The sequence below is a fragment of the Giraffa tippelskirchi genome, chromosome 9, assembly GCF_054371585.1.
Source record: "Giraffa tippelskirchi isolate mGirTip1 chromosome 9, T2T-mGirTip1v1.2.pri, whole genome shotgun sequence".
NCBI lineage: Eukaryota > Metazoa > Chordata > Mammalia > Artiodactyla > Giraffidae > Giraffa > Giraffa tippelskirchi.
Genome location: NC_137283.1, coordinates 145108773 through 145131021, shown reverse-complemented (window position 1 = coordinate 145131021; position 22249 = coordinate 145108773). Strand labels below are relative to the sequence as shown.

The window sequence follows — 22249 nt, the reverse complement described above, 5'->3', positions numbered from 1 at the left end:
GATGTGATCCTAGTCTGGGCCACGCTCCTAGGAGATGTAGATAATGGGTAGACAGGCAAACAGACAGACAAACAGAAGGACAGAAAGAAACAATACATCCCCTAATCATCTTTCTCCCCTAAAATGGCTCAGATGGTAAAGAATCTGCCTACAATGCAGAAGACCTGGGTTTGATCCCTGGGTCAGGAAGATCCCCTGGAGAAGGGAATGGCAACCCAATCTAATCAGTATTCTTGCCTGGAGAATTCCATGGACAGAGGGGCCTGGAGGGCTACAGTCCATGGAGTCACAAAAGAGTCAGACATGACTGAGCGAATAACACTAACACTCAACCATCTCTCTCCCCCAAAACCTTAACAGAAAGGCTACTCCTGCCAGGTGTTGAAAGCAGAAAGCAGACTCCTTCCCCACCACTCCATCCCATTCTGTCTATCTCTTGCCTAAAGCTTTCCAGCTCCCCCCTCTTCTTATCCCAATCCCCACTCCTTAGTTCAGGCCAACAATAACCCTCATTCTTCAACTGTGACAGTCACACAGTGGTCCTCCAGGCCTCTAGCCTTGCCCCATCCACCGCCCCAACACAAGTCATCTACTCTACAAAGCAAATCTCGTCGGATCAGCCCTCTATTTAAAACTTCTCAGAGAAGCAAAACCTTCTAAAACCAGGAGTGAGAGAGAGGAGGGCATCACCAATTGCCAGAGAAAAATAAATAGCATGTATTCCGATACTTGAATTGAGGTTTATGTTGTAGTGTGTGTAATCTGTGTGTGTGTGTGTTGGAGGAGTAATTTGGGAAATATCTGCAAACTGGACAATTTTCTCTTAATGCTGAGGTTTGAAAAAACAGGAACTATTTCAAACCCACAAACAGACAACAGGAGCATGGCACCGTGTGTGTCACTGATGGGATGCTAGGCTGTGCGACATAGAAGGCAACGCACACCGTCATTTCTCCAGCAGCTCAAAGCGCTGGCACTGAGAATTCCTAGCTGTGCAGAGCTCCAGGAATGGCAGTTGGTCCAATGTAGTTTACTTGGCCAGACTTTCCCCTTACCTCCTTCCTGGGATCAGCCTAAAGCCAGTACACAGGCCAAGACATGGGGTCCAAAGATCAACACCATGGTCTCACTTGGGGAAACCTCTGAAGAGCACCCCGGCTGCAGGGCTCTCTAAGGAGTCAGATGGTGTCCCTGCTGTAACTGCACTGAAGTTCAGATTTTCCCTACACCCAAACCTTCTTCCCTCGTTTCTTTCAGGAACTGTTGTCATATCTGGTATATCATTTCTACATTTTTTTGGTATGGATTGCTTCATTATTTTTTAAAATAGTGTTAAATTTAAAATTAAAAAAAAAATCCTTTCAGAGTTCCATGTGCTATACAGTAGGTCCTTGTTGGTTACCCATTTTAAATAAGGTAGCGTGTACATGTCCATCCCAAACTCCCTAACTTCCCTTCCCTCTATCCTCCCCACCCCCTAGGAACTGTAAGTTTGCTCTGGAAGTCTTCGAGTCTGTTTCTGTTCCATAAGTAAGTTCATTTGTATCATTTCTTTTTAGATTCCATGAATAAGTGATGTCACACAATATTTCTCCGTCTCTGTCTGACTTGCTTCCCTCAGTATGACACTCTCTAGGTCCATCCATGTTACTGCAAATGACATTATTCCTTTCTTTTTAATAGCTGAGTAGTATTGAAGGCAGGAGGAGAAGGCGACGACAGAGGATGAGATGGTTGGATGGCATCACCGACTCGATGGACATGAGTTTGAGCAAGCTCCAGGAGTTGGTGATGGACAGGGAAGCCTGGCGTGCTGCAGTCCATGGGGTCGCAAAGAGTCAAGCACGACTGAGCGACTGAACTGAACTGAATATTCCATCGTCTATATGTACCACATCTTCTTTATCCATCCCTCTGTCGATGGACATTTAGGTTGCATCCATGTCTTTTGCTATTGTAAACAGTTCAACGTTATGTGACAGCCTGGACGGGAGGGGACTTTGGGGAAGAATGGATACCTATATGTGTATGGTTGAGTCCCTTCCCTGTTCACCTGAAACTATCACAACATTGCTTGTTAATCATCTATACCCCAGCACAAAACTTAAAAAAAAAATTAAATCCTTTCCGAGTTACTCTTAGGATACAACCCAGACTCCTAACCATGGCTTATAAGACTCTTCAATAATTGGTCTCAGCTTAACTTCCCGGCCTTTATTTTTACTTCTCAACCCCACTTCAGCCACACTGAGTGATCTGCAGTTTTAATCTCCAAACCTCTGACATGTCATTGATTCCCTTTACTTCAACAGCCTTCCTCATCTCCCTCTGCCCACTTTTTGTCTCACTTGTATTCACTCTTCTGATCTTAATCTAGACATCTCTCCTCAGGAATGATGCCTTTCCTGAGACCCCTAGACATCAGCTACCCTTCCAGGGAGCTCACACAGCCACCTGTGCTGTTTCACTTTTTAAAACTCTACCTGCCTGTTCAATCTGTTTACTTAAAAGCTTGTGCAACCGCCCTCTCCAGGCAAAAGATTAACTGACCTCTGGAACAATGTCTTAGTCACCCTGTGCCAATCCAAGTGCTTGACATATAGTAGGCGACAACATGCTAGTCAAAATGTCTTTTACAGATAGGATGGATGGATGGTTGATTAGAAGAACAGATGGATGAATAGAGAGAGAGGTAGGTAGGTAGATAGAGACAGACAAATAAGGTCAAGGGAACCACCGTGCTGAAATATCAGCTTCTATATTAGAATTTAAAGTTAGCCCACTGAATATGAGGATTGGAAAGACAGAGCTCAAAAGAAAAAACAATATGACAATAGTAACTTCTTCTTTCTTCTATTCCTCAAACCTCTACAAAGAGCATCACATTAGGAAAAGTATCTGTTACCTGAATAATTATGATTTTTGAGCATCCCTGCTTTATTGACTGAACTCCAATGACCTTTCCACCACTTAATTATTTCCTAAACGAAAGGTATTTCTCAACATCTGTTCTTTATTTATTTTTAATTTGCATTTACTCTATCCTATCTGTTGAAGCTGAAATCAGTAATATAGGATGACACTATCCTCACATGAAACATCCTATTCTTCAATTAAGGTTCCTCTGAAATAGTTTTCCAAGCTCTTTTCACACATAGATTTTCTTTCAGTTGTCCAAGACTACTCCCTTCAAGATAAAATTAATATTACCTTTCTTTGCCTCCTTTTCAAAGAGCTTTTATATTATCTCTTTTCTTATTTTAATAAACCTACTTTTTTCCTAAAGCATGACATTTCTTTCAGAATATACATATGGAAAAAATTACAAATGCTATTAAAACAGTTCAAAGTCACCTGAACAAGTCAACCAACAGCGCTACTTTAGAAAAACAGCAATTGTTCATGTAATTACGGAATAAAAGTTACCTTTAAAATGTAGAAATTAATCTAGCAAGAATATTCACTCTGGAGGAAGAGCTAATACTAAAAGGGCTGTAACATGATTTATAACAATTTTTAAAACTATATATCTGATTGAAATATATATATATGAATTATAATATAATTTGAAAAGCTATCTAACAGATTGAAGAATATAAAACAAATCCCTTGAAGTGAAGTTTACCTTATAGCTTTATACATGTTAAGATAAGAGAAACCCAAGTAAGACAGTAGGTGTTACGAGAGGGCATCAGAGGGCAGACACACTGAAACTAAAATTACAGAAAACTAGCTAATCTGATCACACGGACCACAGCCTTGTCTATCTCAATGAAACTAAGCCATGCCGTGTGGGGCCACCCAAGACGGATGGGTCATGGTGGAGAGGTCTGACAGAATGTGGTCCACTGGAGAAGGGAATGGCAAACCACTTCAGTATTCTTGCCTTGAGAACCCCATGAATAGTATGAAAAGGCAAAAAGATAGGACACTGAAAGATGAACTCCCCAGGTCAGTAGGTGCCCAATATGCTAATGGAGATCAGTGGAGAAATAACTCCAGAAAGAATGATAGGATGGAGCCAAAGCAAAAATGATATCCAGCTGTGGATGTGACTGGTGATAGAAGCAAAGTCCGATGCTGTAAAGAGCAATATTGCATAGGAACCTGGAATGTTAGGTCCATGAATCAAGGCAAATTGGAAGTGGTCAACAGGAGATGGCAAGAGTGAACATCAACATTCTAGGAATCAGCGAACTAAGATGGACTGGAATGGGTGAATTTAACTCAGATGACCATTATATATACTACTGTGGGCAAGAATCCCTTAGAAGAAATGGAGTAGCCATCATGGTCAACAAAAGAGTCCCAAAGGCAGTGCTTGGATGCAATCTCAAAAACGATAGAATGATCTCTGTTCGTTTCCAAGGCAAACCATTCAATATCACAGTAATCCAAGTCTATGCCCCGACCAGTAACGCCGAAGAAGCTGAAGTTGAACGGTTCTGTGAAGCCCTACAAGACCTTCTAGAACTAACACCCAAAAAAGATGTCCTTTTCATTATAGGGGACTGGAATGCAAAAGTAGGAAGTCCAGAAACACCTGGCGTAACAGGCAAGTTTGGCCTTGGAGTACAGAATGAAGCAGGGCAAAGGCTAATAGAGTTTTGCCAAGAGAATGCACTGGTAATAGCAAACACCCTCTTCCAACAACACAAGAGAAGACTCTACACGTGGACATCACCAGATGGTCAACACCGAAATCAGATTGATTATATTCTTTGCAGCCAAAGATGGAGAAGCTCTATACAGTCAGCAAAAACAAGACCGGGAGCAGACTGGCTCAGATCATGAACTGCTTATTGCCAAATTCAGACTTAAATTGAAGAAAGTAGGGAAAACCACTAGTCCATTCAGGTATGACCTAGATCAAATCCCTTATGAGTATACAGTAGAAGTGACAAATAGATTTAAGGGACTAGATCTGATAGACAGAGTGTCTGATGAACTATGGACAGAGGTTCATGACATTGTGCAGGAGACAGGGATCAAGACAATCCCCATGGAAAAGAAATGCAAAAAAGCAAAATGGCTGTCTGAGGAGGCCTTACAGATAGCTGGGAAGAGGAGAGAAGCGAAAAGCAAAGGAGATAAGGAAAGATATTCCCATCTGAATGCAGAGTTCCAAAGAATAGCAAGGAGAGATAAGAAAGCCTTCCTCAGCGATCAATGCAAAGAAATAGAAGAAAACAACAGATTGGGAAAGACTAGAGATCTCTTCAAGAAAATTAGAGATACCAAAGGAACATTTCATGCTAAGATGGGCTCGATAAAGGACAGAAATGGTATGGACCTTACAGAAGCAGAAGATATTAAGAAGAGGTGGCAAGAATACACAGAAGAACTGTACAAAAAAGATCTTCACGACCCAGATAATCACGATGGTGTGATCACTCACCTAGAACCAGACATCCTGGAATGTGAAGTCAAGTAGGCCTTAGAAAGCATCACTACGAACAAAGCTAGTGGAGGTGATGGAATCCCAGGTGAGCTATTTCAAATCCTCAAGATGATGCTGTGAAAGTGCTGCACTCGATATGCCAGCAAATTTGGAAAACTCAGCAGTGGCCACAGGACTGGAAAAGGTCAGTTTTCGTTCCAATCCCAAGGAAAGGCAATGCCAAAGAATGCTCAAACTACTGCACAATTGCACTCATCTCACATGCTAGTAAAGTAATGCTCAAAATTCTCCAAGCCAGGCTTCAGCAATACGTGAACCATGAACTTCCTGATGTTCAAGCTGGTTTTAGAAAAGGCAGAGGAACCAGAGATCAAATTGCCAATATCCGCTGGATCATCGAAAAAGCAAGAGAGTTCCAGAAAAACATCTATTTCTGCTTTATTGACTATGCCAAAGCCTTTGACTGTGTGGATCACAATAAACTGTGGAAAATTCTGAAAGAGATGGGAATACCAGACCATCTGACCTGTCTCTTAAGAAACATGTATGCAGGTCAGGAAGCAACAGTTAGAACTGGGCATGGAACAACAGACTGGTTCCAAATAGGAAAAGGAGTACGTCAAGGCTGTATATTGTCACCCTGCTTATTTAACTTCTATGCAGAGTACATCATGAGAAACGCTGGGCTGGAAGAAACACAAGCTGGAATCAAGATTGCCGGGAGAAATATCAATAACCGCAGATATGCGGATGACACCACCATTATGGCAGAAAGTGAAGAAGAACTAAAGAGCCTTTTGATGAAAGTGAAAGAGGAGAGTGAAAAAGTTGGCTTAAAGCTCAACGTTCAGAAAACTAAGATCATGGCATCTGGTCCCATCACTTCATGGGAAATAGATGGGGAAACAGTGGAAACAGTGTCAGACTTTATTTTGGGGGGCTCCAAAACCACTGCTGATGGTGATTGCAGCCATGAAATTAAAAGACACTTACTCCTTGGAAGGAAGGTTATGGCCAACCTAGATAGCATATTTAAAAGCAGAGACATTACTTTGCCAACAAAAGTCCGTCTAGTCAAGGCTATGGTTTTTCCAGCGGTCATGTATGGATGTGAGAGTTGGACAGTGAAGAAAGCTGAACGCCGCAGAATTGATGCTTCTGAACTGTGGTGTTGGAGAAGACTCTCGAGAGTCCCTCGGACTGCAAGGAGATCCAATCAATCCATCCTAAAGGAGATCAATCCTGGGTGTTCATTGGAAGGATTGATGTTGAAGCTGAAACTCCAATACTTCGGCCACCTCATGAGAAGAGCTGACTCATTGGAAAAGAGCCTAATGCTGGGTAGGATTGGGGGCAGGAGGAGAAGGGGACAACAGAGGATGAGATGGTTGGATGGCATCACCGACTTGATGGACATGGGTTTGGGTAGACTCCGGGAGTTGGTGATGGACAGAGAGGCCTGGCGTACTGCAATTCATGGGGTCGCAAAGAGTCAGACACGACTGAGTGACTGAACTGAACTGAACTGCTAACCATCTTTTAAATTCTCTCCCCTACTCCTCTACTCTCGTACCACTCTGATCCAAGCTCCCATAATCTCTAACCTTAGTAATTTTCACAACTCTTACCTGCTCCCTTCCTCCCTTCAACTCTGCTCCCTTTGAAATTTATCATTCATACTGCCCACCAAGTTATCTTTTTGAAAAACAATACTTACTCCATCATTAACCCACTTAAAATCCTATAGTAGCTCCCAACAGGGAAAAGATTAAACCTCTTAGCCTGCTTTCAAAGAGCTTTCAAAATCTGGTCCCAACCTCTCCCCTCATCTACAACACCCCAGCCAGACTCACCTACCAGCTGCAGGCTCAGAAGGCACTGTTCCTTCCCATCACCTTGGAATGTCCTCCCTTCACAGCCACGCAACTACCTCCTATGTATCCCTCAAGGCACATCTCAACTCCCTTCCTCATAGGGCTCTCTCTTTCCCAATGAAGTAAGACATGTCCTTCTTGTTCCCCCGATTCCCCAGCTTTGGGTACACTACACAGGGTTTGTGTAGGGCTGTCTCCTTATGCCTCTCTTTCCAACCAGCCTGAGAACACCTGAATGAAGCAGAGACCAATGTCTTGCTCACCTCTGGGCCCATCATCTAGCTGCACTGAATGAATGACAAGCATTTGCTGAGTCAATAAGGTATGTATATCAGCAAGTCTGATTATTTTAAACCACTAAAGAGCATGGCAAGCCTTTATTGAGCACTTACTGTGTGTGGAGACTAAGCTAAAGGCTGCATCAGAAGGTCAAGTTAGGAAAGCACATGCCCATACACAAGCAAGAGGAGCCAAAAATAGAAATAAATAGTGAACAAGAGGAAAGAAGATTGATTGAGGCTCTGTGATCGATCAAAGAATAGAATGCTTTGTGGCATTTATGCTGATGCTTGAAAGATGCAGGTTTCAAAACCAAGGGGTGGGGAGGGAAGAACAATCAAGCAGAGAAAACAAAGCAAGCCACGTCCCAAAGACAAGAAAAGGACCACGGGCCATCCTCACGAGCACCGTGTGCCTCCCTCACAGGGTATTTTGCAGAGGGAGGGAGACATAAAAAGATAGGTCAGCATCAGACTTCCCTAAATGTTTCATTGAAATATACATGCAAATGAGTTCCCCTCTCTGAGCAATCTGCCTTGATGCCAGGTCCCCAGAGTAAGATCTGTGCTACACCAAATGCTGCATAAGGCCAGCCCCAGACAGCCAGCAAGCATGTGTGTGCATTCTCCAAATACCAATGCCCTTCTATCTTCTAACAGGCTACATCTCTTGAAAAAGCACATGTAAGTTAGAATAATTCAAGTCACTCTGATTTTTTTCTCTACAGACACAGTATTATAATGGATTTAATATACGATTAAGGGTCTGTTATGTTATAGAACTGACCACAGATACCATAAGTAGAAGCACAAAAATAAATAGCTTTACATTCCGCAGTGTAACATTTTCTAAACACCTTACAAAGGGACTGTAAGGATAACAAAGTAAATAGAGTATAAAGTGAAAGTCACTCAGTTGTGTCTGACTCTTTGCAACCCCATGGACTGTATAGTCCATGGAATTTTCTAGGTCAGAATACTAGAGTGGGTAGCCTTTCCTTTCTCCAGGGCATCTTCCCAACCCAGGGATCGAACCCAGGTCTCCCACATTGCAGGCAATTCTTTACCAGCTGAGCCACAAGGGAAGCTCAAGAATACTGGAGTGGGTAGCCTATCCCTTCTCCAGGGGGTCTTCCCAACCCAGGAATCGAACCAGTGTCTCCTGCTTTGCAGGCAGATTCTTCACCAACTGAGCTATCAGGGAAGTATTAAATAGAGTATACCAGGAGGTGGCTTCTGGATAAGGCCAGGAGACTTCAACACCAAATAAGACTTAGAGTCACTCTCCCAGCTCTAAATCAGACTTGCATTTTAAAAGACAGTATTTTGATAAGGGGTCATGTTTCTTGCAAACTTTAGAATTCCCTGAGTAAAATCCGAACATGGCCCGTACACAAAAAGTAAGGAGAGATGAAAGAAAGAAGCAGACCATTCCACATGGATAGGAATCCATTTCACTGGTATCTCAGTTGGTAAAGAATCTGCCTGCAATGTAGGAGACCAGGGTTCAATCCCTGGGTTGGGAAGATCCCCTGGAGAAGGAAATGGCAATCCACTCCAGTATTCTTGCCTGGAAAAATCTCATGGACAGAGGAGCTTGGCAGGCTATATATAGTCTATGAGATAGCAAGCGTCGGACACAACTCAGCAACTAAACCCACCCACTGTATAGCACAGGGAAATCTACTTGGTGCTCTGCGGTCACCTAAACAGGAAGGAAATCCAAGAAAGAGGGGATATATGTACGCATGCATGCTCAGTTACAGTCGTGTCCGACTATTTGCGACACTACGGACTGTAGCCCACTAGGCTCCTCTGTCCATGAGATTTCCCAGGCAAGAATACTGGAGTGGGTTGCCATTTCCTTCTCCAGGGGATCTTCCCAACCCAGGGATCAAACCTGTGTCTCCTGCATTGGCAGGAGGATTCTTTACCAAGGAGTCACCTGGGAAGCCCAATGTATGTATACATATGGATGGTTCTCTTTGCTGTACAGCAGAAACTGACACAGCCGTGTTAAGCAACTATACTCCAATTTTTAGAAAAAGAGGCAGAAGTTGGAGGGATGCTGCCACAAGCCAGCGAAAGCCAGGAGCCACCAGAAGCTGAAAGAGGCAAGGAGAATTCTTTCCTAGAAACTTCTGAAGGAACAAGGCCCTGCTGACACCTCTATCTTGGGCTTTTAGCCTCCAGAACTGGGAAACTATAGACTTCTATTGTTTTAAACCATAAAACTTATGGTCATTTGTTAAAAGCCACAGAAACTAATACAGGGGGTTTGATCCTTGGTTTCATTTACAAACTTAAACTCCTTTCAGCAGCTTAAAACACAGTTGACACATTCGATTATCTTTTAAGACAATTCAACTATTTGACAAGTAAACCTCAAATGTACTTAAATTCTTGTAACTCTAATATTGGACTTGGACGGCAGTATGCTCCAAGGGAAATAAATGAGACGGAGAAAGACAACTACTATATGTTATCACATGTGGAATCTAAAAAATACAACAAACTAGTGAATATGACAAAAAAGCAGCAGATTCACGGATATAAAGAAAAAACTAGTGGTTGCCAGTAGAGAGAGAGGAGGGGCAACATAAGGGTAGGGGAGTAAGAGGTACAAAGTATTAAGTATAAAATAAACTACAAGAATATATTGTACAACATGCAGAATATAGCTAATAATTTATAATAACTATAAATGGAATATAACCTTTAAAAATTGTGAATTATTATATTGCATACCCATAGCATATTATATTATTGTACATCAGCCATGCCTCAATAAAAAAATAAAAAATAAACCTTATTAAAAAATAAATACAATTACAAAAACAAGGAGGCAAATACAATTGTAATATCTTACTAACCTTAAAGAAGATAAGAAAGCTAGCATCAAGTTATTATGTTTTTACACTTTATATCATATCTTAGAGATCATCCCATATCAATACAGAAAGAACTTGTGATTTTTCATTGCAAATAATTCTATTGTATGAATAAAGTATAACTTAAGTAAAAAGAAAGAAAATCAACATGAAGGATGGATGTGGGATTTTTCCTCACCATGTCAAACCATATCTGTCTTTGAAATTTTTCTTAGAAAAAACAGACAATAAGTTTTTATGATAAGTTCCAAGTATTGCATGAAAGAATTCAGGTTTTGACTCTAACCTTACAGCAGGAAGAGGTTAAATGCACCAAACTGAAGACCAAGGTGCTCCAAGAAGAAATATTTCAGGGCTGAATATTTTGGTAGGATCTTCCAGTTCAACAGTCCACAATAAGAAATGCACCAAAGTTTCATCACTCTGCTGCTCTCTTTACACAATTTTACCTTTGCTCAGCACAAGAATACAAGGCAAAAGAAAAAAAGTCCAATACCACAAAATCCACTACTTCTTAAAATTATTTAAAAAGAAGAGGTTGTAAGTAGAAATAATCTTCAACATTGGACCGCAGCTCTCCTTTCTCCTCTGAAATGCACAGACCACTTTCACTTTGGTTCCAAGAGTCTTAAACCTGCTTCCTTTGTCCATAAATCAATGGCACTAAACAGAGTAACTGCAGAGCTTGTTAAAACTCCAGACGCCGGGACCCCACCCCACGTGACTAAGTCGGAATCCCAAAGGGTGGTTCTGACATGCAGCCAGAGTTAGGAACTCTGAGAGGCTGAGCACAAAACCTGACTTTCAAAATAAAAGCATATGTTGACATCTATGTAATTACTGAACTAATGAAAATCACAAGACTCACCCATAAGGAGCAAGAGAACCAATCAATTCGTATTAAAGCCTTTTTCACATAAATATCCTACACCAAAATCTTCATCAGAACATGGCATGGGACAAATGTCCAAACATTAAAACAATGGAATTAGAGAAGATGATTTCAGCAGATAATATTTTTTTAATCATGGGATTTTTCTAAGTTGTGCCAGTTTAGAGACAGAAAGTCGTATTTTTTACTGGATTTCTCTGCTCTATCAGACATTTCATTATCAATGTGCTTGTCAATGTGCTTTGTTCTGATCTTCAGGAAAAAGAATGTTACATAATTCAATACTGAGATTGGTGAACTGGACAGAAATCATAATAATTAGCCTGCCACCCACCCACCAAAAAAAGTTCATTTGAAAATAGTCACCTACGAAATGTTATTCTCCTGCTTTACACCTTGATTTTAATGACTGTGACACACAAAACTGATTTTTTTTGCTTTTTTAAGTCAACAGATCTCAAAATCGGTATAAGGTTGTACCAATGCAAACTTTTTAATCTTAACTGCCAAGATGGCACACACACAAACAATTCCTCTTATTGGCTAGGCTAGGAGAACAAGCTTCTGACAGAGAAGGCTCACAGAATATAAATAAATCTCATGTGTTTGGTTGTGAAAAGGCATGAATGTCAAGGCCAGAGAGCTACATGGAACCTGGGACTACCTGCCTCCCACACTTGACCTATGTAAATCCAGGGGTAGAGCAAGGGAAAGTGAAAGGACTAGGTGCAGCTTAGATTTCTCAGTCCACAACCATCATTCCGACAGTGAATATATATTAAAAGTTCACACCAACTCACCTCTCAAATACTAAACTGACTGTATCTATTATTAAGCAATTAAGGCACACCAAAAAATAAAAAGAGTAAAACAGTAAATATCTATTCCTTCACACACACACTCTCTTAAAGAGAAAAAAAAAAATCTAACCAATACATGTGAAACCACCTGAGTAATCTTTCGCAATAGGATTTTAAGTAATATTTACAACTGCTTCAATGATCTTGTATGTTCCCTTGTTCCCTGAAAATCATCCTATCGACATCTAGTTCAAATCTGGGCTCAAATAATGTTCAATAAAACTGAGTTTTCCATTCTGTCTATATACTAAAGCCTTCCACTGCTTAGAACGTTCTCCAAAATTTATGTTATCCTGTGGAGAACAGATCACCTACATAGCTTTCCCAACCTTAGTAACAGGTCATGAGAATCACATGAATGCAGAAATCTTTTTTATGATGGCACTATTTCAGCCTAATGAGGTACCAACACAGAATATTTTGTGCACATGACAAGAATAGCTGCTCTCCTCTGTCAAGGCTGAATTTCCACCAGGGTCACTGTCCCTCACCACAAATCCCCAGGGCTCATGGAAAAAACCAAACATGCTCAAAGACTCCCTTCAAAGCACAAGCATTCCAGCCAAGTAATGCTTTGCGGGGGGAAAGAAAAAAAAAACTATTTTTCACAGTCCCTTTAGGAAAATCCCCACACAGATATTTCTTTAAATGAAAGAGAAAGAAGAAGACCAATGGGAAATACAACATAACCACTGTGTTTCCTAAAGAAAGGCCTCTAAAAATAAACAAAAAAGGTAACCTTCCTCCCAGCTTCATAAAACCACATCTTTTTAAGAAAGTTTAAACAGAGTAAACATAGTATCGTGCAAACACAGTATCGTTGTTAGGCCTGTTATAAATGTAACCAGGTATAATATTCCATATTAAAACAATTCATTTTATTTTTATTTCACTAGCCTCTCTTTTCTCCCCTCCCAGTTCCCTCCTCCCCAACCAACCCTTTCAATGCCACAGATATCCATCCAGGCATCAGACCAGGCCTCAAACTGTGCCAGACCACAGTCCATCTGAAATCCACTACCTTTTTTTTCACCAGCCAGTTAAAAGCCTTGAGCAGCACGCAGAGGAAAAGAGAAAAGGGAATTCACGTCAGAAACAGATTATCGGTTTTTCTACCTTCCACTCAGAGGACTGCCAGTCCTCTGGTATCTTCCTTTGCTAACTTGTGAAAGAGAATGACAGAGACCAGAGCCAATAATCAGGGCTGAGAGCGACAGGTTATATCTCCTGCGATCGGCCTTCCCATGGCAGGACAGGATGCCTGCCAGCGGCCTGGAGGAGCTCTATCTCACAGCCAAGGGCCCCAATTTTGTAACCACAAAAGCGGAGGCAGAGGGATGTAGCGAAACAATTAATACTCTGCAAAATTTCTAAGGAATCAATTTAGGCATGAAATAACAAAGGACCATCTGGCAGCAACAAAATAAACTACCTGGTAAATTAGGAAACTGGGTACTCTATACAGAGTTCAAACGCAGAGTTTCTGGAGTCAGATCACCTGAGTTCTCACCCCAGCTCTGACATTTCTGCCTCTGTAGCCTTTTTCATTGAATAGACATTCATTGCTTACCTGCTATGAGCTAGACACTGGGCTGGGTCCCAGGGATGCATGGGTCTCTGCTCTTGTGGAATTAAGTTGAGTAGGACATTGAAAGAAAAGTTCAGGTGTTAGTTGCTCATTTGTGTCTGACTCTTGACGACGTCATGCACTATAATCTGCCAGGCTTCTCTGTCCATGGGATCATCCTTGCAAGAGTACTGGAGTGGGTTGCCATTCCTTTCTCCAGGGGCTCTTCCCCACCCAGGGATCAAGCCTGGGTCGCCTGCATTCCAGGCAGATTCTTTACTATCTCAGCTACCAAGGAAGCTAACAAACACACACACACACACACACACACACACACACACACACACACACACACACACACACACACACACACACACACACACACACACACACACACACACACACACACACACACACACACACACACACACACACACACACACACACACACACACACACACACACACACACACACACACACACACACACACACACACACACACACACACACACACACACACACACACACACACACACACACACACACACACACACACACACACACACACACACACACAAAGAGAAACAAGAAAACTACCAGACAAGAAAACTACCAGAGAGTGATAGAGCATAGGGGGAACTTAAATATACTGATACAGTCAAAAGTGACCGGGAGTGATCTTCCTCATGGTCCACTGGCTAAGACTCTGCACTCCCAATGCAGGGGGCCCGGTTCGATCCGTAGTTGGAGAGCTAGATCCCACATATCACAACTAAAAGATTCTGCATGCTGCAACAAAGACTGAAGATCCCTGGTGCCGCAACCAAGGCCTGGCACAGCCAAATAATTAAATATTTATTTATTTGACTATGCCAGGTCTTCATTGCATCATGTGGGATTTTTCACTGCACAGACTCTAGCTGTGGCGGTCGAGCTTAGCTGCTCCACAGCATGTGGGATCTTAGTTCCCAGTGTTGTTGTTTAGTCACTAGGTCATGTCTGACTCTTGTGACCCCACGGACTGTAGACCACCAGGCTCCTCTGTCCGTGGGACTTCCAGGCAAGAACACTGGAGCCGATTGCCATTTCCTTTTCCAGGGGATCCTCCCGACCCAGGGATCGAACCCACATCTCTTGCATCCCCTGCATTGGCAGGTGGATTCTTTACCACCAAGCCACCAGGGAAAACCCTTAGATCCTGAACCAGGGATCAAACCCACGTTCCTGTGCCTCAAGGCGGATTCTTAACCACTAGACCAGCAGGAAAGTCTTGTAAATAAACAGTAACAACAACAACAACAACAAAATGACTGGGAGAGTTACTTCCTAAAGTCAGCAGGCAAGTTTTCTCAGAGGTGATACTAAAGCCAAGATATACCTAATAAGAGGAGCCCATCAGGCAGACAGGGAAAGAGGGATGTGCAAAGGCCCTCAGGCAGGCATAGCTGGGCCTCTGCAGAAATAGAAAGAAGGCCAGTTTGGCAAATTACTTCTGTGTGGCTCATGTCCATCATCTGTAAAACAGTCATTGTGAGGATGAAACTCCAAGCACCACATCTGCACACTTCCTGTGTTCAATAAATGTCAGTTGCTAGAATTATCATAATCAGTGAGATCCCATCACTAGAGGTGTGCAAGAAAAGGTTAGGTACACGGGGAGCATGGCCAGGCAACAGGACCTCTCAAGTTCCATCAACAATTAGGTCAGGGTTACACAAGAAGAGAAAAAGTGAAGGAAGCAATGATAAAAATGTTACACTCAGGCTTCCTGCCTAAACGTTGTTAAAGAACACTTTGAATCATACAACAATGTGGAGTTTTACTGAGTAATTCATTCAACAAATGGCCCCTTCTCATGTGAGAATCTGTGATTCTAATCCCTACTAGTCAAAATCCCCACAAGGAGCTAGTTGGCACAGTCTTTAGCCCTGAGGTGTACCCTCCTTATGGGGCTTTGAGCTAAAACTTACCAGAACAGCATTGAGAAGAACAGAAAAGGTTGACTTATTCTATGTTACTGGTATTAAAGTGTCAGTATTGCTAGAACAAAATAGCAGTGAGGCTATTCTTTGATTTTACACATATCTCAAACCATTTTATTATTTCATGTTTAAAATGTTCTAAGCAGAAGTTGACACACCACAGATTCCACCGATAACATATTTCACTTAAAAAAAAAAAAAAAAACTTACTCTTGACCTACTCTCAAAAATACTTAATAAATTGTAAAACTTCCTAAAGCTCACTAATTCCAGCTATTAAAGACGTACTGATTAATGACAGACAAATTTGACTTGCATGTCTTTAAGTTAAGGAAAGATTTACTTTTACCCAACCCCCAAGCCCTGAATCATTAAAGGTCATATGCTTTTAAGTTCTTTTCTAAAATTCACTCAAATCCAAGACAAATGTGTTACAATCATTAAGAAATATATGATTTTTATATTCATGAAATATTTCATCACCTACTCTTGATACTTCAGATTTCTGTTCAGTTGGTAGAAATTACTTTAAAAATTATTAAACTTCATACATTGCATAAAGCAAATTAATACTGAATGAGGGCAATATAAACAATCCTAATATCTTAACATAAAATGCACCAATACTTTTATGAAGCCTGGCTTTTAGACTTAAGGATTTTAGGGGGAACGAGATAAATCTTCATGAACCAAGACAAAAGTTTATCAGTATAATCTCAACATCAGGTCTTCCCTACCCCAATCTCTATTCCCTCCGCCATAGCTAGACCCTCAAAAGGTAGAAACACAGAAATAGATTTGAATCAAAATTCTCCCATAGGAGAATATGCTTTATATGTATATGATTCCTTTGACTTTCAGAAAGCACGACTGAAATTAACAGGCCCATTCAAATCCAAATTTATCTACTGCCTTTTGCAACATAATCCAGCCAAAAGAATGTGATTCAGATCTCAGCTATGAAACAGCTAAGTTTTCAATGCTTTTTGAAGTAGGAGCCATCAAAAATAAAAAAGAAAGTAACAGTCATCACCTTGGCATTAAAACACTTGAAGCAATTTGAGATTTTTAAGAATGTTTTAGAAATACTTTAAGAAGTAATATAGGCTCACTGAAAAGCTTTTAAAGTTCATATGAGTAAAAAAGAGAAAAATAATAATCCCCAAATGCCAGGATGACCACCATTAACATTTTTGTGTACATTCTATTGAACTTTATTGGAAAAAAATTTTTTTTCACATAAATGACTTCATATTGCACATAATTTTTATACAACACCGAGAACATGTTTCTATGTTCATATATATACATATTCATAACATTTTTATGAATGTATAATCTTTACTTTATGAATACACCTTAATTAGCTCCACTGAGATTCTACATGATTTAGTCAAGTGCCCTACACTAAAGGAACAGCATAGGTTAACCATTGTTTCCTAAAGTTATTTGCCTATGACATCCTTTTTCGACTTATACATTAGAACTTATGCTTGTTTCAAATGCTTTGGGAAATTATGGTTTAATCAATCCTCAGTATTGGATTTTTATAGTATTTCTAATTTTTTTCTGTAATAAAAATGCTATGATAAACTTTTTGCTTGTATATTTCTGTGTCTTCCCTAGGAACAAAACTCCAAAAATAGAGGTACTGGGCCAACTGGAATGCATACGTTAAAAACGTAATAAGTTCTGCTCAACTGTCCCTAATAGTGTATGAGAATAGTCAGTCTTTTGAAGTGACCATTTTTAATTTAAAGAGTAGTTTAAAAGTTATGTGTACTCATTATATATAACGAGTATTTTTAAACTTATATAATTACTTTTTTATGGACATGGCCAACGTACACAGTTATAAATATCAAAGGTCTTACCGTAATGGAGGTTGACTCAGAAAACTATTTAAGAACATAACTCCTCACAATTTATAGAACATGACAAGCATGGATACATTAAATTGTCTCACTGTCATTTTCCTCCTTGTTACATCTATATTTCTCTGGACATACATTCTGTACTGTTTAGAAGATACTAGTAATCCCTTACATCAACATAGTACTTTATACAACTAAAGCATTTAAATCAAGACAAATTTTAGGGGGTACTAAAATTTCTTGGAGCATACTTTAAAATAGGATGTTAAGCTGTACCCCCCACAAGATCCTTCAAACTACACGATAGTGGCTACACATGTAGAGCCAAGACTGTAATAACCAGTCTTTACCAATCAACCAACACCAGGGCTATGAAGGGAAATATACTTTAAATGTGTGTGTGTGTCAGTAGCTCAGTCATGTCCAACTCTTTGTGACCCATGGACTGTAGCTCACCAGGCTTCTCTGTTCATGGAATTCTCCAGGCAAGACACTGGAGTGGGTTGCCATTCCCTTCTCCAGGGGATCTTCCTGACCTGGAGATCAAAGCCAGGTCTCCCACATTGCAGGCAGATTCTTTACCATCTGAGCCACCAGGGAAACCCTCATCTCTATTAATTTAGAGCCTATTTTCAGTGCATATTTCTGCAGATTCATACAATAAAAAACAACCTTCTAACATAATATAAAGATGGTTCACATAGCAAAAACAGACATGAGGTTCCTTTTTTTGTTTTTAAAGTGACACTGGGTATTAAGTTTATAGCCCAAAGTAACTCTCAAAGCTACTTAAGTATAGTGTTCACACCCAGGGTGGAGTTCTGTGTAATCTTCAAAACTCAGGTCCTGGCTGCTTAAAAATATCTCCCCATGGAGTCTATCTCAGAATCATATTTGATGCTTTTTACAAATACCGAAATTTTTACTCAGTAGGTCTGGAGTGGAGCCAATGTATCTGTATTAAAAAAAAAACAAACAAACAACCCTCCCCACTTGATTCAGTTATACAGCCAGAGTGGTAAAGTACTTGGTTATATAACAAGATTGGGGGAGGGCGTGGTATCCTTAAGTCATCAATTTGAATCTTCAATGAAAACCATTCATCTGTCTTAATCTAGTTTACTAGATAACCTAGGTGAAACTGTACTTTGAGAAGGTTTATAAGATGCTTCAAAAAGGGAAGCAGAGGTAGAACACCTGTTGGCCTAGCCCTGGTTGGAAACGGGATGGGGGAGAGGGTGTATGAAAGCAAATCTCAAGAGGATGACCCACCCCATCAGAAACCACAGTATTTCCTACCTAAAGTATCATTTTTTAAGCTGCATTTTCATGTTCAAGAGGCTTCTTATAAATGAACAGCAATCAGCTAACAGGTAGCAGTTTCACCAAGCAGTGCCAATCAACATACCAGGAGACCAAGATGGATTGAGAAATTAAGACAGAACACACAGAGATATCAAGGAGGGCATGGCAACCCACTCCAGTACTCTTGCCTGGAGAATCCCCATGGACAGAGGAGCCTGGCGGGCTACGTAGAGTCCATGGGGTTGCAAAGGGTCGGACACAACTGAGCGACTAAGCACAGCACACACAGAGATATTGTATCACCTTTTACAGTGTAAAAGTCATTTGTCAGATTTCTGTTTCTTCAAAAGAAGTTTGTCTCATAAGAACACTACAAAACAAACAAAATCCTATGTCTTCTAAGTAGCTTATGAACAAAAATCAGCCATTTTCTGAAGCTTCCATTACTTACCAGATCTGGACTTAATGATGTCGCTGAACTCATTCTGCCCATCGTCAGCTCTGGCCTCATGTTCTCCATACTTGGCCATCTTAGTTGCGTTTCAATATAATCCAAAGGCTTGACAAGGTCCTCTTTTAAAGACTTTCAATTTTCTATAATTATCAACATCAATACCTAAAGCGAAAAGGGAAAACATGGATTTTAAAAAATATACAAGACTATGTTAATATGTTGTAATATATTAATATATGCTGACATTTATGTTATGTATAACATATTGCATATAGATGTAATATATAACCACAATATATATCATAGCTGTATAATATATATGACTATAAATATTAAAATATATGTATATATTTTATATATGAGCTTCCTGGTGGCTCAGTGGTAAAGAATCCACCTGCCATTGCAGGAGACACATGAGTCTAGGATTCAGTCCGTAGGTCAGGAAGATTCCCTGGAGGAGGGCATGACAATCCACTCCAGTATCCTTGCCTGAAAAATCCCATGGACAGAGGAGCCTGGTGGGCTATAATCCATTGAGTCACAAAGAGTTGGACACTACTGAAGCGACTGAGCACACACACATGCACATTATATATGGTTTTATATAGTAATCCTTCATTCAACAAATATTTATTTGGAGCCTATGGCAATCCACTCCAGTGTTCTTGCCTGGAGAATCCCATGGACAGAGGAGCCTGGCTGGCTACCGTCCATGGGATTGCAAAGAGTCGGACATGACTAAGCAACTAACACTTTCACTTTCATGTATAATGCACTGATCTGGGCAATGGAAATATGACTATCAAAGAGACAAAACCTATACTAGTTTGAAGTCCATAGACAGCAAGCAATTAATTATATAATGGAGTATTTCATTATACTACAAATATGTTACAAAAGTACAAAGGAGAAGCATAGAGTAATATGATCATACTGCAGAGGAATCTGATCTGCTCTGGGCAATTAAAGAAGGCTTTCTTGAAGATGTGACATTTGAGCCAAGCCTTCAAGGATGAGAGATGGGAGGAGAAAAAGGTAAGAATCTCCCATGTAAAGTGACAGGAAGCATCAAAGAGCATTCAAAAATCTGAGCAAAGGCCAGTACTTTTGAAGCCTAAGAGAAGAGGGATTTGTTGAACTAGGTGAGGTAGACAGACAGGACCAGGACAGGGCTGTGAAGACAGCCTGTAAATGATTTTGTTATTTCTCCAAAGAGCAGTGGGAAAACAGCAGATGATTTTAAGCTGGGAAGCAACATATGATTGTGGCCTAAATAAGTGTAGATAGAAAGAAGTGGGTGGACATGTGGGCTATTAGATATTAAATGAAGGCCAATAGGATTTGGGAACTGGCTGGATATGAGCATTTCAGGATACTGAGGCACAAATGACTGCCCCATTTTGGCTTGTGCAATTGAGTCATTCAATAAGCTGGGAACACTGCAGCATGAGCATCTGAAGGAAGAAATAAGGAGTGTGATTTGGATTGATGGAGTTTGAGATATATAAGTGGAGACAACGAAAAAGTCCGATCTCAGGAATGGTCTGGATTATATGTAAATCTGGACAGTTACATGTTATATCCATTGACACAGATTTTATTTTGGAAAACACATCATGTGAACTCTCCTGAGAATAGACATCACTCAAAATAATTTTAATCTTTTAGTAATTAATGAGTTGAGGCATGTTGAGAATTTACAGAATTGAGGATTCTACTCTGCAATACCAATTTTCTTTTAAAATGTCATCAATTAGACACACACTGCCCTAGAACTTTCTGGAACACAATGCCCAAGCAACCCAAATAGAATCAGAATTCAAGTTTAAGTTCAGCAACTTGGCTATATCCTAACATCCCCTTATGAGCACCCCAAATGCAAGCTAAATAAATCAATCATTTAATTGGGAAAATAACAGTCAAGACATCCAAATATTAATCTGCAAATAACAGACATTATTTCACATATTATAATAGATATCAAAACCAGAGTTTATTATTAGCTGGGATTAGACAACTCAATTATTTAATTCAAGGATACACCATATGGCATTACTATTTTGTAATATAGTTCATTTTACATATCTATTCACTATTTAGAAGTTCTTACATATTATGTTTATAATATACAACATTCAAGGACACACCATATTGTTTTATAATATATTCCATAACAATATAAATACATAAAATATAAAATTTATTTTCCTTAGTAGTTAGGAAAAGGGTATGTTCTAATAATAAAGAGGTCAAAGTTACCTTAGAAAAAGGTTTTAAATGTTAAAATGCTTGAGGCAGATGAAAACTGATGAACTGCTAAAGCTTTAGAACAATTTCCTCTCCAAAAGGGAGAAATATATGGATTGGATCATCAGCCTGAATCTGTGAGATTTTGTGAGAGTATAAAAACATTTTTGACTTTTTATACTGTCCACTACTATTGCACGTTATGGATTATTATGTAACTAGGCTCCTTTTGCGGGGTAAATACCTGCTAAAGATTTGCTGAATTCTTAAATATATTTTATTACATTCGAGTACCAAAAATTTTGTTCAGAAGAATGCACATAAAATTTTACTATGAAAATCAGCTTTTCCCAACAAAAAATTCTCTTTACTGGAAAGCAACTAATTATTTCCTTTGAAATATATTTCTAATTCTCTCTTTCATAAGTGGTCTTAGCCAAGGTCTTCAAAAGACTTTTCCCATTCCACAAAAGAGAAAAGTAAACTGCTTGCACAGAACTGTGTTTCATTTGCACATTAATATTCCTTCATCAGAAAGTTTTACTTTGCCAGCTCCTTAAGATAATCTCAGATTTGTCTCTTGATAATCAAAATCCTTTACAGGCTACTCAGATTCAGCAGGC

The 22249-nt window shown here is 40.0% G+C and overlaps 1 protein-coding gene across 1 annotated transcript in view; it reads right to left on the bottom strand.

Moving 5' to 3' along the window:
- The window catches only part of UTRN (utrophin), a 538953-nt gene that overhangs the window by 514026 nt on the left and 2678 nt on the right, over positions 1–22249 (bottom strand). Inside the window, exon 2 of the mRNA XM_081531053.1 lies at positions 19377–19541. Within this exon, the coding sequence (XP_081387179.1) occupies positions 19377–19455 (79 nt within the window). The 5' untranslated portion in view covers positions 19456–19541. The remainder of the gene's footprint in view (positions 1–19376; positions 19542–22249) is intronic.